Source organism: Fukomys damarensis, unplaced genomic scaffold (genome assembly GCF_012274545.1).
Source record: "Fukomys damarensis isolate Sample0158 unplaced genomic scaffold, DMR_v1.0_HiC HiC_scaffold_16, whole genome shotgun sequence".
Lineage (NCBI taxonomy): Eukaryota > Metazoa > Chordata > Mammalia > Rodentia > Bathyergidae > Fukomys > Fukomys damarensis.
Window position 1 is genome coordinate 20410199 of NW_022900928.1, and position 15305 is coordinate 20425503.

At 45.1% G+C, this 15305-nt stretch overlaps 1 protein-coding gene across 15 annotated transcripts in view; it reads left to right on the top strand.

The window, feature by feature from the left end:
* The window catches only part of Trim66 (tripartite motif containing 66), a 59862-nt gene that overhangs the window by 14418 nt on the left and 30139 nt on the right, over positions 1–15305 (top strand). For 11 of the 15 annotated variants that reach the window (XM_033764154.1, XM_010615331.2, XM_010615340.2 and 8 more), the window contains 6 exons: positions 9435–9538; positions 11237–11384; positions 12264–12396; positions 12791–12907; positions 14171–14285; positions 14831–15004. In XM_033764154.1, coding sequence (XP_033620045.1) covers positions 9435–9538; positions 11237–11384; positions 12264–12396; positions 12791–12907; positions 14171–14285; positions 14831–15004 — 791 coding nt within the window. Of the gene's footprint in view, positions 1–2818; positions 2990–3505; positions 3693–9044; positions 9172–9434; positions 9539–11236; positions 11385–12263; positions 12397–12790; positions 12908–14170; positions 14286–14830; positions 15005–15305 lie in introns of those variants that run through there. The other 4 variants (XM_010615341.2, XM_010615343.3, XM_010615342.2 and 1 more) reach the window with 4 other exon arrangements.

Sequence of the window (15305 nt, forward strand, 5' to 3'; positions counted from 1 at the left end):
CAGCTTGTCCGACCTTGGAGGTCTGTTGCAGGCAGTGACCCAAGTCTCCCGGGTGGAAGACAGGCTGCTGAGCTGGACTGAGTTGGGTGTGGGGCAGGTGCAGAAGCTGGAGCTCTGGATCCCTATCAGCAGGGTAGATTTTTAGTTTGTGAATAGTTTCCTTAATTGGTTCTCTAGGGCCCTGGGGGTAGCGCTGACACCTCTGAACAGTACTGTTACTGGGAGAGCAATTCCCTTGGTAATGGGAAAGAGGCAGGCTGTGTTTGGGGCGGGGTGTGCTTGCTGCTGCCAGTGCTACCTGGAGAGCTATGGCTAGAACAGATGTGCTGAGGATGGGAATTCAAGATGGCTGTGATTGATGGATAGGGGCTTGCATGGGCTTCTTGTCACTGGAACTCTCCCATCAACAGGGCCAGTCATGTGAGTGCTGTGGAGAACAGAATATAGGGAAAGCCTTTAACTTCCTGTCCAGTTGCCCAATTGGAAATGAGATCAGTAGCTTTGCATGGAGTGTGTCAGTACATCAGTTTTTGGGTGGATTCTTTGAGATGTGGCGTGAAAAAAGATCTAGCTGCTATCTGGACCAGTGCAGGTCTCTCATATGAGTTTAGATTCTTCCTACCTATACCTGCTACGTTCCCTTAGAAAGCTGTGTCAGCTGGGTGCTATGCACATACCTGTGATCCCAGCACTCTGGGAGGCTGAGGCAGAAGAATTGCAAGTTGAAGCTTAGTCTGGGCAATTTAGCAAAACTGCTGTGGATGTAGCTCATTATGAAAGTCCTCAGTCCAACTCCTAGTACCATTTAAAAAAAATTTGAAAAGGTCAGTGTTATGGTCAGGTGGTTCCTAGGAAATGGAGTCTGAAGGCCACAGACTGTACATTCATCACCAGCCAGTCAGTGGGTTTCCTGATCAGATTCTGATTCTTGGCTCAAATCTGCCGCTGGCCCTGCCCCCTAGACCCTGGATACTCCTTGGTTAACTGCAGGTTATTTTCTGTTCTTCCCCTAGTGATGTTTTTCTTGACCTCACCTTACCTATTGCCACTGTGGGTTATTTTCCCAAATCCTCTTTGTTCAATGCTGATCATTCTCTCTGACTCTGGTCCTACACTTTAGCTACCTAAATGCTCCCAGTTGCTTGTAGCTCAAAATAGAAATTTAGCATGGCCTTCAAGGCTCTTCCCAGTCAAGTCCCAAATTAACTTGGTAGTTTCACTTCCTACAATTCCTATACATGTTCTAGCCTCACTGATATTCCTCCCAAGAAGTCCCACATTTTGCCATGTATAATCCTCTTTATGGTGTTCCCTTTCCTCATTAGTATTACCTACCCACGTTGAAGGTCCAGCTCAAATGTGAACCAGTTACCAGAACAACAACTTACAGAACTGACAGTGGGCTTGGGAACAAGCAGGATCCTCAGAATTGAATCCCAAGAGCATCTGTCCCAAAGGTTGGGATAAATTAAAGAGCTGTTGCTTTAGGCCAGGGGTGGGTCAACTTTTTCTATAAATATTTTTATTTTTTTCTGATCATAAAGGCTCTTTCACAATTCCTCAATTCAGCCATTATAGCACAAAAGCAGCCATAGACAATATGGAAATTAAGGGATGTGTCTGTGTCCCAATGAACTGAGTTCCATAACCATGTTCTCGATTGGCAAAAGCAGGCAGACTGGTTTTCGACCCCTACTTTAGGCACTGGGGAAATTGGGTGGTTATGAATGGTAGTGGTAGCTGTGCAGAGCTGGACAGGGCTAGAAAAACACGGAAGAGAATTCCAGGGAGGGATGAGACACTTGGCAGCTAGGGAAAATATAGGGAGTTAATTTTGGCTGAAACATGGGATGTTTGAAGGACAGAGACGGAAACTGTGGAGAAAGGAAATTATATGAAGTGTCCTGACAAGTATTCTGTAGACACTGGGAGCTACTGAAGCTTCTTTCGATCGGTGACATATGGCCAAATCTGTATTTCCAAAAGTCATTCTGGCTCATCGAGAGGGATGAGCGGAGGAGATAGGGCTGGCAACAGGAGCACTTGCTAGGAGGCCCCTGTAAGTTGTCCAGGCCTCTGGGTTTGGACTGCACATCCACAAACCAGTGCTGGTCTGGATGCCTGAGAATTTTTTGTGAAACTTGCTAAAAATATACATTTCTGATCCCATACCCAAGAGATTTGGATTTGATAGGCTTAAGATTTCTAAAAACTCTTCAGATATGGAAATCATTGATCTGGGCAACACAGGATGAAGCCTGATCTTAGGAGGGTTTGGACACCAGAGAAAAACAGGACATAAGCTGGAACTTGACAACTGCCTTCTTCTTCCTGTCATACTCGTCTCTGTTCATGACAGCCCATCCACTTGACTCCTTTTCCTTAACACACCACTAATATCCTTAACATCCTATTTTAGTATGTCCTGTTGACTCTCCTTGAAATAACTCTTCTGTCCCTTTTGTCTACTTCAGCGCTTATTCAGGATCCCATTAATGCTCAGCGGGACAAACCTCCTTTTTGACCTCCCTGTCTCCAGTCCATCAAGATAATCACAAAGCTCAGCTCAGTCATGCTCCAGAAACTTTCTGGTCTGCTTTTTCCTTTAGAATAAAGATCAGGCTCATTAGCTTAGCAGTCAGGGCCCTTTCTGAGTTACTCTGCTGCCAGTCTTTCCAAGTTCCTTCCCTGACACTCCCCCTCATCTGATTGCTCTGTGCTCTTGAATTATCCTATCCTTGTAGTCTCGCCCCTTCCGCATGCTTTTCCTCCAACTCAACCCTGTTTTCCTTCAGGCTTGTGTGGGACTGTCTCTCCTGAGGGGGTAGGGTTAGCTGCCAAGGGACATCCCCCAGGACCTTTGTGCAGTATAAATATATGTCTTCTCCATCTGAAGTCCTCATCCTCTGCTTGTGATGGACAGCTGGTCACTATGGCAACAGCCTGTGACGTCACAGGATAAGGACTTCAGGTGAAGTGGCAGGAGCAGGTGAGTGTGTAGGAGACAGATTTTAATGTCTGTTAAAGCCCCCCTTCCCCACACCTTCCTTCAGTGCTGGGGGCCTGGAGGGATCTCTTGGGCTCCTGCTGTTTTTTAAAATGATGCAGTGCTCATGTGTGCCTGGCATCTGCGTGCTGCAGCAGTGTGGGGCTGACAGAGTGTGTCAACTTGAGCTGTGCCTGTGCAGGCACCGCTGCTGCGTGAGCCTGTTATTCCATTCTGGATTGCTATTTTGATACCCAGATTGCATCATTCTTCCTACGTATAAACAGGGGGTCCCCAGGGCCCTGCAGCTACTCACTTCTCCACCAACACTGTTGTTGTGATGAGCTCTATTTAAATGAGCTGCCGGATCGGGGCAGGTTCCAGCCACACATGAGCTCTGTCATTTTGGGGAACATGGAGGGCTGAAGGATTTTTGGATGGAGTCCTAAAAGGCTGAGAGTGATGGCCTCCCGAGCTGTGCAGAGGGCGACAGAGCTAGTTCCTGAAAGTTGAAAATCTCGTTTTCTTCCTTCTGAGCTTCTATGCCGAGGCACCCAGAGGATTAGGAAGGAGATGCAGCTAGGAAGAGAGTCGCCTCATTGAGGTCTCCCTCTTGCTGTACAGTTTGTGAAAATTGCTGCAGAGCCTTCGAGATAAACAGGAACAGGAGGAGTCAACCAAGCTCTTTCTTGCAGGAGCATCTCAGGTGAGCTAGAGAAACGCAGCCCTGGCTGAGGATATATCAGAGCAAGGAGAAGCTCCAGGCTGCTCCCCCTTACCCCTCCCAGAATCCAGTTCCCCAAGGCTTAGGCCCTGCGGCCCAGCTGGCTGCAGCATGCAGGGTGGGTGCTCCTGGGTTCCTGGTAAGCACTATCCTCCGGGGCCAGCAGTGGTCTTACCTGTCGCTCCTTTGCTTCACTCCTTTGACTTCTCTCCCAGGTGTTGCTCTATCACAGGGCAGCAGGGCAACAGGTAAGCCTGTTGGCAACCAGGGGCACAATTGGCAGTTACCTTAGGGGTGTCTTGGGTCACAATTTGTTTTTCTGGCAGAGGCAGCATTTGAGGAGTGGGTGCAGTCTGTTTCTGAGGGGTGATGCTGCTGAGTTATGGGCTAGAGGAGGGTAGCAGTGGCTTGTGTCGGGCCCTATGATGGCCAGCATACGGGGCTGCGTGGGGTGGGAGGGCATGAATGGCTAGTGAGGACAGCTAGCTTGCCAGAGCATCCAACCAGAGTATTTTTTTCTTCCTTGCTTTGTGGCTGGCAGAGGCATGGCAAGGTAGTTAGTGTCTTGTCTGTGGCTGCAGAAGTAATCAGGCACTGCTCAGTGGTTCAAGGTACCACGCGTGTTTTACAAGGTCTTTGTGGTTTTTAGCCTCTCTCAAGGTCTCCATGTCTCTCTCTCTCTGTGGTAGGGAATTGGCTAGATAAACAGTGAAGGTCTGTCCAGCTCTGGTTCTATGTGTGAGCCCTGGCCGAGGAGTGTTGGGCTGTTCCACTGAATCTCATTGCTTTGTCAAGGTAGATCTTGAGCCCAAACTATGAAGTTTTGTGGAGGCTTAGATGAGAGCTAAGGAGCGATCCCCCATAGAGCTGCTTAGCACTGGGCTCAGGCTTCTGCACCTGCTGTGTATATGCTTACCTGCTGGCCTGAGGTGACCCCATGCCAGCTTTCTGTGTTCTCTTTGGGATTTTTTTCCCTCTTTGTCCATGATGGCCCTCCAAGGCCCACGTTGCTTTGGTCCTAGCATTCATCTCTAAAAAGTAGACTGCCTGGTCTAGGCCCCACTTTCTTGCTGCCTGATTAGGTCCTGGGCCTGGCACACACTTGGGCCCAGGAGCAGTTGTTGTAGCACTGAACCTCAGGCCGCACTCTAAGCCTGGGTGCTGTAACTGAGCTTTGAGGGGAGGTGAACATGTCCTTCAACTCAGTGCCAGTACCCACAGTAACTGGTTTTCGGGACATCCTTGTGTCTGTTGAGTATCTGCCCATTTCTCTGTGAGGGAGGAAATCCATCATAGCTCCATTTGAAGTTTTTCTGAGCTTTCTTTCTCATCTTCATGACACAGAGGATGGAACTATCAGACTTGGTTATACTATACTATACTATACATTCTAATCTGAGAAATTAAAAAAAATGACTGATGTCTGGACTCCACCTCCTGAAACTCCATTTGTATGGTATGTAGACCAGCCATCAGGAATTTTGTTTTCATGGCACTGAAACTGGAACCTGGCACCTTGTGCATACTAGGTAATCACTCTCCACTTTACCACTGAGCTACATCTCAGCCCAACATCAGGGTATTTAAAAGATCCCCATGATTCAGCTTTGTAGCAAATTTTGAGAACCACTGCATTATAACATGAGATAACCTCCAGATTTATTTCCCGTAGGCAGAAAAAAACTACATTTCATTTGCCTTTTCTCAAAGATAATATTTCTTAAAACTGTAGATACAGCGTGGCTGGGTCCCAGCTCCATCTGGATTCCCAGAGCCCAGAGCTGGGTCTAGGTCGTTATTATAGTCATATGATTATTATGGAATATTTTATTTATGATCAAATTATGTAGTTAAAATTATCTTGTGGATTTACAAGTGAATTAGAAGTACAGCACAGGAGAAGGCATGGCTTTTGGAGGCATGGGTTCTAATTATATTTCTATTCTTGCCTTGTATGAATTTTGACAGGGGACAGCTTCTTGGAGCCTTAGTCCGTCCAACAATAAAATGGGGATAATGCTTTACAGAGATGGTTTGATGATTAAATGAGATAATATACATAAAGTGAGATAACATGGAAAGTGTGGTACAGAAAGTGGTGGTAAGCAGATGTAAATTTGTCTCACACCTCCTGGAGACCAGAAGTTTTCACTGTCGTGACAGATGGAGTGAATGACCTTTGCTTTTAGAACTATTCTCCCAGGCTTTTAGGGTCCTAGGAGGATGTTTGGTACCTGTGACTTCCCCATTCTGGAAACAGAAGCTACACCTCCTCTGAGGAAAATCAGGGGGCCCTGGGCTCTTGGTTCCTTATTTCTTAGGATTGATGCTCCTGTGCATGAAGTAAAACTCAGGCCTGTAAAATAATCCAAATAGAAATAAGCACCATATATAAATGATACTTTATGCATGACGTGATTTACCTAAATTAATAGTAAATATTATAACTAAACAAAATAATAAATATTAAAAGTACATATTTGGCAAAATGACTATCTCTCCTCTGCTGCAGTAGTCCAGAGGGAGGGGTGATCTCTTACACCAGCCTGGCTGTCCCCTGACTATCTTTTTTTGTTCTTTTTGGTCCCGGGGATCAAACTCAGGACCTTGTGCTTACGAGGCAGGCTCTGTGCCACTGAGCTGAAATCGTGGCCCATCCCCTGACTTTCTGACAAAGATGACAGCCAGGTCTGTCTCTTCCCATCTTGGCTGCAGTAGGGAGAGGAAAAGAGTCGAAAAATCCAAATTTCCTTGTTATTCCTATTCCCCTCATTTTTAAAATGTAGAAAGTGAGGTTTAGAGAAATGAGGTGATCACCCAGGGTTACATAGATGGTGCCAACCCGGGGCCTGGAGTTCATTTCTCACAGCCTTTCCCAAGCACTACATCTCTGTTTTGTTTTTTTTTTAATCCTAGGCTGGCTTTTTCTTGTTACCCAGAAAACGTCCAGATGGCTTCTTACTACTAGCAGTGGCTCTGAATGCAAGGAATACACATGGGATACACCAACACAAAAGAAATATAATTGTCCAATCTGCTAAAAAAATCAGGCAATATCCTTGAATGCCAATTGTGGATTATTTTTGTACGTAGACATATAAAACGAGTTAAAGTGCAGTGTGACATTTGTTACATAGAAGGATGTTCAAGGTGATGTGGGCAGCTTGAAGAGGGACTAATTAACTCATCCTGGGGGAAATCAACCTTGCTTCTCAAAGGTGGAACATTTCAATGTGTTTGAAAGAATGAATAGTTTATCTGTAAAGCAAGAAAGTAATTCAGAAAGAGGGAACAGCATCTTTAAAGAGTCATACAAAGGTTTGGTCTGTTCAGGAAATAGCAAGAATTTTGGCTGGCAAAAATAGGTCAAGCTAGAAACGAGACCAGAGGGCCCTGAATGCCAAACTGTGGATTTTGGCTTTAAGGCCAGGAGAGGAAGAGGATGTGTGAGGAGGCCTTGTCTGATGGATTCAATTATTCCCTTTTCAGTCTGTTAATGAGGTTTGTTACAATGATTAATGCTTGGGCATCTGGTAGGAGTTAGAAGGCCAGTGGAAATCACTGCTGTCAGCTAGAGTGGCTTTTCTGCCCTGGAGGTAGGTGAGAAGGGTCTTCCCTGGTGAGCCAAGTGGAAGGGAGGGGCAGTCACTTGATGGTGCTGGATGATGTCACCTGTGGAGAGCATCCTTCTCTACCTCTGGCCACTGTTCTTGACTGACAGGAAAGCATTCAGGAGAGACCAGATGCGGTCTGTCATCAAAGTCTATGGCTCTGCAAAGACTGGAGGAATTTTGCTTTTTGGGGGGAGGTGGGAGTATCAAACTGTTATTTTATACAATTTGTGGATTTTGATTTTGTAACGATTAGCTTTTGCTGCGTAATAAGTGACCCTATTAAAACAACTAAACTTGATTTAGTTTATGATTCTACAGATTGACAGTCTAAGCTAGGATTCTTTCCATTGTTCTTTGGGGATTGAATCCGGGGCCTTCACACTGAGCTACATCCCCATCCCACTCTCCACTTTCCTGAATCAGAGTCTTGCTGGGTTGCTCATGCTGGGGCCTGGAACTGAAATCCTCTTGCCTCAGCCTCGCAGAGTGCTGGCATTACATAGGTTTGTGCTACCACACCTGGCTGTGTCTGGGTGGTTTTCCTGGGCTGGGATAGGCTTGGCTAATGCGGCTGAGTTTGTCACTTGGAGCAAGATGGTTCAGGGTGGCCTGAGGGAAGATGTCGGAGACAGTTGAGGCCTCTCACTGCATGATCTCTCGTCTTCCAGCAATCTAAATCCCCCAGGGTAGATTTTTCACAATGGTGTTTTAGAATTAGTTCTAAGAGCAAAAAGAGTGTCATATAAAGCCTCTTAGGGCTAGGCTTGGATCTGTTTATTGTCACTTTTGTTGTATTCTGTTAGCCAAAGTGAGTCATGAGGATAACCTAGATATACAAGGTAGAGGGTCCTACATTTTTAGGGTAGCATTGTGGACAAAATGAATGCAGGGAAGGGAAGAATTTGCAGCCAGTTTTTCAATCTACCACTCTACTAACTTTGATCATGAGAGAGAGTTTTCTAATTAAGGTTATTACCTTACCATGAATGAGATATATAGAATCTTTTAAATTTAAAGTCAGCGTTTATGGAGGACTATGTGTTTTCTCAAGTATTATCTAATTTAATTTTTACAGGAACACTTATTTTCACTTTCTGTTTTACATATGATGAAAAAAGCACAGGGGAGTTAAGTGAGATTAAGTGACTTGCCCAAGGTCATTGGGTGGTAAACCTTGCGTTTGGATTTAAATTTGTCGAAGTGCATGTTTATGGCAATTGGCTTTGTATCATTTCTGTTGATGTGGATGAGCTGAAGAACGTAAGACTGGTGGTTTTGCTATAATCACTGCCACAGTCAGCCCCTTGCAAGCCTTGCTCACCCATGGACACAGGTACTGTCCTACTGCAGAGGTTCATCTCCTTGTTCCCCGCTCGTAGTGTGAATCACTGTAGTCTCCAGGGTGACAGGGTCACACCACAGTTCAGAAGCCCACCGTGCCGTGGAATGTGTTAAAAGAATGTTGTACTTCTCCAGAAGAAGGGAGTAAATCAAGCTGTTTGCAGCTGATGTACATATGTGGTGTTCCCAACATGGACTAGGTAGATGTAGCCCAGCAAAAGACCTCTGAACCTCTGAGCAAGCTGGTATTGGCTATACTGAGAAAAACACACCTCTGACATGAGCAGGCAAGGAGGCTTTGTCTTCTCTGGCGCCAGAGGTTCCTAGAAGCTGTAGCTTTGAGATCTCTAAAGTAATCTTGCTTTGTGGTGACTCTTAGGACTGGAGCCATACTGTGGGCTAACCTAACTCTCTGGAACTTGCTGGGATGGGAGCTGAGCACTCAGGGGCATAGAGTGAGAAATGGAAGCAGTATAGAAGTACCTGACTGTCAGAAGTAGAACAGGGTAAGTAGTATGGCTTATGGGTAGGGAGGACAGTAGGACTGGGTAGTGACAGGGATTTGAGGAGACCAGATGGACTGTAGGGCAGGCCTGTGATGGGACAGTCATGTTCAGAGTATCTACATGCTGACTGCAGGCTGTGGCATCAAACATGGCTCATTTTGGATATTGCCACATATCTTGGTGTTGTGTATTAGAAAGCCTCTGTCTGGGCCTTCTGTATAATCTGCTATGTCACCCTGACTGTTGTCTTCCTTTCCCTGCAGAGCTCATCTCCTGTCCTGGGTGTAACGGAGTATATCTTACCAGGGATGTAACTGAACATCTTTTTCTACAGTGCTTTCCTCCTGAGCAACTCAAAATGGCCAGGGTAAGTCAGGACAGAGAAATAAGCAGCTGATCCTTTTCAGGAACTTGTGATTTATCTGGTTTAAGTCTATCTACCTATCACTATATCTGACCTACTATTCCTTCATCAATTTTCATAATCATTAACCCATCTTTCTACCTAGATGGGATTAAAAATGTTTTATTTGGGAGAAGCAAAATAGGAGTTTTCTATTAAATTAAAAATATATAGGCTTTTTTTTTTTAGTGTTTACTTTTTTGTTTTGTGTTTTTGTTTTGGCTGTACTGGTGATTGAACACACAACTTTCACACTTTGCTATGCCTCTTACACTCTTTTTAAATTTTTTATTTTTGAGACTGGGTCTTAGTAAGTTTACTTCCCAGGCTGGACTTAAACTTGTAATTCTCCTGCCTCAGCCTCCAACAGGGCTTAGATTACAGATGTGCCTGCCGCACCTAGTGTCAGTTCTTTGAGTGGAAGTTGGATGTATCTTAAGGTACATTAAGTACTGTTTAATTTATTTTATTTTTATTTTTTGGTACCAGGGATTGAACTCAGGCCCTTGTGCTTACAAGGTAGGTGGCAGAACCACTGCGTTAAATCGCTGGCCCAGTATTGTTTAATTTAAACAAATATTTTTCTCTCCTACCTCTTACTGAAAAGTATCAGCACTCTGCTTTTATTTTCTTTTTTCTCCCTGGAGTAAAAGTTCCCACACCAGTCTAGATTTAATGGGCTCTTTAATTGTTAAATTAATTTAAGAACTAAACATTTCTCTGAGTTTCTAAATTTCATATCACTTATTGAACATTTTATTTATTCACTTATTTACTTACTTGGTTCTTTTATCTTATTCTTATTGAACATTTATTATGTGCCAGACCCTGCTTGGTAGCAAGGAGATAAATCCATGTATTTGTGTAAGGAATTAATAGTCTAATTAGCAAAACTTTCAGAATCCACATCAGTTTGGTGGCCTGTATGATTCAAACAGGGAGAGGTCCAACTTTCCCAGTATGCTCAGAACGATGCTTTACATCAGCTCTGGCAAGATGTTTGCTGACCAAATGGACAAACACTTGTTTGACTTGCAGAGAATTAGGCACTGTCAGGCCAAGCAGACCCCAGGTGTACAAACAGGTCTTAAAGAAAATGTAGGCTTTCTCTTCCTTCACTATATATGGTCATCTTTTTGTATGCTCCTACATCTGGGGCTTTCTCCCCTCTGTTGGCCTATCAAATACTCTGTTTTTGCCTGTGCTTTCCCTCTATAACTACTTTTTCTTCCATCCCTGGTGAACCTACTTGTTCACTATCCAAATCAAGTGCTCCTCCCGATGAAAACTTTCCCGACTACTAGAGTGAGTTCCTGGAAACCTCCCTTTGCTTCCTTAGCAGTTGCCTTATCATTTTGTTCACAGCATTACTTATTTAATGGGTACCACCCTGCCCAGGCTGTGCATACCTTAAGGGCAAACCCTTGGTTAACTCATCTGGGTATCCTCAGCTTCTGCACAGGACTTCTGTGAACAGCATCTGGGGTGCCACTGCTCTTTCCATCCCAAAGGGTGCTCTCCCTCACAAGCACTGCAGGCTGTTGTCCAGTGGGCAATGCTCTACAGTAGTAAAGGAACAGCCCTGCAGGACCGCAGTCCCTGAAGCATTTGTAGGCAGGCCCAAAAGAGGTCACAGTTAGTAACTGCAAACTCTGCTTCTAGAACTGCTCTGAGTGCAAGGAGAAGAGGGCAGCACACATCCTCTGCACCTACTGCAATCGCTGGCTGTGCAGCTCCTGCACAGAGGAGCACCGTCATGGCCCTGCCCCAGGGGGCTCGCTGTTTCCCCGCTCCCAGAAGGGATCTCCAGGTATGGCTCCCCTCTCCCCAGCTGCTCCCATACCCTAACACGGTGCTGAATCCTAAATTCCCTGGAGAGTAGCTCTCTGTCCTTGTCTCCCAACTTAGGGAGAAGGGAAGTATGATTTCTGAGCCTTTCCCGAAGGAAGGAAGTCTTCTTCACAGTCACAGGGGTGATTCACTGTAGTCTCTGCTTGTTAGGCTGGGGGTGGGTTGGTGTGGGTGAGTTGGTGCAGGAAGTAGAATCTGGAATCATCATGGACGCTAACTGAGTTTCTTCTGCCTACCACCTCTGTTCAGAGCAGTCTGCCAGGCTTCTGTTTAGGGACTTGATTAACTTAGTCTGGATCAGGGCTTGTCCTTGTGTCCATCCAGCGCCATACAATTTAAATTACAGTCTTCTGGAAAGTTTTTTCCTAAGGCCCTTGAATTGTAGGAGGGGCTTTCCACTTGAGGACCCATAGGAACCAGAGTTCATGATCTGTGTTTTCTAGCCTGGAGCCTGACAAGGCTGAGAAGCTGGTTTCAAACCCCACGATTACAGAATCCTGATTAATGAGGAGGTTTAGGTTAACGTGGGAGGTTTTATTATTCTGCAGGAGACCCATGAGCAGCAGTAGCCAGCACCTTCCTTGGCCTGTGGCAGATGGTGGTGCGCTCGGGGTGCTATTTCTGGACAGCTGAGAAAATCCAGCCAGGCTGTGCTTGACTTCCTCCCAGGGCTCCTGAAACCTCACTGTCCCAGAGAGAGGCATCTGCTATTTGCAGTACCTCCCCCAAGCTCTGCTTCTCTGCCTTGTGCTTTGGGGGCTACGGACTGCTGCATAGGACTTAAATGAGAGGTCTACTCAAAGCAGGATGAGCCCACTTTCTCTGTCTTCTGTGGCAGGAGTGAATGGCGGTTCTGGAGACTTTGCCTTGTACTGTCCTCGGCATACACAGGAGGTGCTTAAGCTGTTCTGTGAGACATGCGATGTACTCACGTGCCATAGCTGCCTGATGGTGGAACACAAAGAACACAGGTGGGGCTGGTGGGGTTGCCTGAAGGGGTCTTGGAGGGAGTGCTGGGTTTTCAAAGCATCAAAATCCTCTCCCTGCCCAGAACACCCTTTAGCCTCTGGACTGAAGTTTTTTTTTTTTTCTCCTCCTAATACTGGGTGTCCAACTCAGAACCTTATGCTAGCGAGGCAGCTGTGGTGCCACTGAACTAAATCCCTGGCTCTGAAGTTTTTTCTTTGCTCTTGTGGGGTTTCTCTGGAAAAGGCCTGATGAGCCAAGGTCCTGCAGTGGATTTGAGAGTAGTGGTGATCTCTATGGGCCTGGCTGAAACAGTGCACTGTTGGGGATTCCTTTGTGGCTGGCATATTCAGAACAGGAGTCAGCTCTCCTCAGCATTTTCTTTGTTTCCTCCCCTAGGTGCAGACACGTTGAAGAAGTTCTACAAAACCAGAGGATGCTTTTAGAAAGTGTGACTACGCAGGTGGCACATAAGAAATCCAGTCTACAGACATCTGCAAAGCAAATTGAGGACAGGTAGCACAGGCTAGTTTCTTGCCAGTGCTGGGCATGTTCTGTTCCTTCACATCCTGGGTCCCTGTGCCAGGCCATCAGATGTAGTGCCTTATGCAGAGGACATGTGGTTAAGCAGATGTGGGCATTTGTCCTTGAAGGCATATGTCCTGGCCTTGGGTCATATCACTTGGTGACCACAGCCAAGCTAGTTCCAGATAAGCAGAGTGAGTCTAGGCCAAAGCATATGCATTATGAACCAGCAAGAGGTAGGTGCTTGAGAACAAATGCACACAGTAGATACTGGGGGAGAAAGAGTACAAGGCTGTAACAAGACAGTGGTCATCTGCCCTATATCACCCCTTTTCCAGTGTTTTCTATATAAATATACAAATGACATGAAATCACTGGTATTTTACATAGGAAGAAGAATTAGTAGGAAGTGAAAGCTCACCACACGGTAGGCATTGGGTTTGAGCATCATATGTACTTTGTTCAATCCTTATACTTCATTTAGTTAGGGATCATCTCCATTTTATTGATAAGGAGACTGAGGTTCAGAGAGGTTAGGTGACTTATCTGAGATCACTGTAGCTAACCAGTGACCGAGTTGGGTTTTTGGAAGAAACTAGTTCTGTGGTGACTTCAAAGACCATACCTTTTCTTTTTAAAATAGTTTTATTGAGGCGTAATTTATATACTATAAAATCAACCTTTTAGAAATGTACAATCCATTGGTTTTTGGTATTTCACAGAATTGTGCAATTGTACATAATTACATTGTACTTTTAGAATATCTTCATCATCCACAAAAGAAATCTTATATACATTATTAGTTACTTATACATATTATTAGTTATTCCCCACCACTTCTTATCACCCCCAGTCCTAAGAAATCATGAGTCTACCTTCTCTCTCTACCTGTGGTATTTTAAGAAAGATCTCATGGCACTGTTTCTTGGAGCATCCTCATTTTGAAGACAGTCATTGATATGAAATCATAACCATATTCACTCTAGTGCTTTGTGAGGTGGTGAGTTGTTGACCTGACCTGGGTATAGATTTGAAGTTTACCTAAAGAAATCCAAGATGAACTGTGGGCTGTTGTTCCACTTAGGTCTAGTGGGCTGGGTTGTACAAGGGGAAGTGGTGGAAGAAGTTCTCTTTGTGTTTGGTACCTCCTGGATTCTGATCTCCACAGCCTCTAAGCTCTTGGCTTTTATGTTTACCATCTCTCGTGGGTCCGGAGGGAAGGGCTCAATGTATTGTGTCCCATTGCATTTATAGGATTTTTGAAGTGAAGCATCAGCACCGGAAAGTGGAAAACCAGATCAAAATGGCCAAGATGGTTCTGATGAATGAGTTGAACAAACAAGCCAATGGACTCATAGAGGAGCTGGAGGTATACATGGACAGATGGGGCTGATGGAGGAGTTCTGTGTTCCTTCTGGGTCAGAAACCAAGCATATATCAAACTAGTCTCAGAGCCTACACAGCCTGGGCTGGAATCTAATACACAGTTTCCATAGCTCTCTTCTGCTCTTTATATTTTAAAATGTCCTGCCTAATTGTGAGAGTGCAGGTCAGTGAGAGCTGAAAAACCAGTTCAGACTTTATCAATGCAGTGGCTCTTAAGTAGCTGGCATCCCTGACTGTGCTGGAGTATGGTCTTGGAAGAAAGAGTCACAAAACAAGTTTCCTTTTTCAGTAGACTGTGCCCAAGACTTGTTGACATTCGTGTGTTTTCTTATTCATCATCTATTCCATATTTGCACCATAAAGTCTCTTGCAGTTTTTCTCATCTGTCTTTTATCCATCAGCAGGTCATGACAACACTCTGTCTTGCTGTATGCTTCTTGGAAATACAGTCTCATCTCATTCCATCAGTGTCCACATTGATATTTACAGGCCAGTAGACTTCCCATGCAAGTCCAAAAACAAGGTCAGGGCTCTGTTTTCTCTCTGTGTACCCAGGGCATTACTAATGAGAGAAAACGGAAGCTGGAACAGCAGTTACAGAGCATCATGGTTCTGAACCGTCAGTTTGAGCATGTGCAGAATTTCATCAATTGGGCTGTCTGCAGCAAAACCAGTGTCCCTTTCCTCTTCAGCAAAGAGCTGGTAAGAGAAACCTTCAACCCCTCAGCCTGAAACGGTCCCTCCTCCAGGTGACTCAGCCAAGTAAGTCTATAGTTCCTGGTCTTAGGTAATGGACTTAGATATTATCTTAGACCTGAGCGGTGTACAGACATCTCATATGAAGTTACTAGGATCTAACTAGTGGCTAAAAGGAAAGGAGGGGTTAAAGATTTTGAAGTTTGGTCTAGGGAGGATGGTGATACCCAAAAGGAGGAGGCAGAGGAAGTTTTTTTTTTTTTTTTTTTGGGTACCAGGGATAGAACTCGGGACCTTGCGTTGCCAA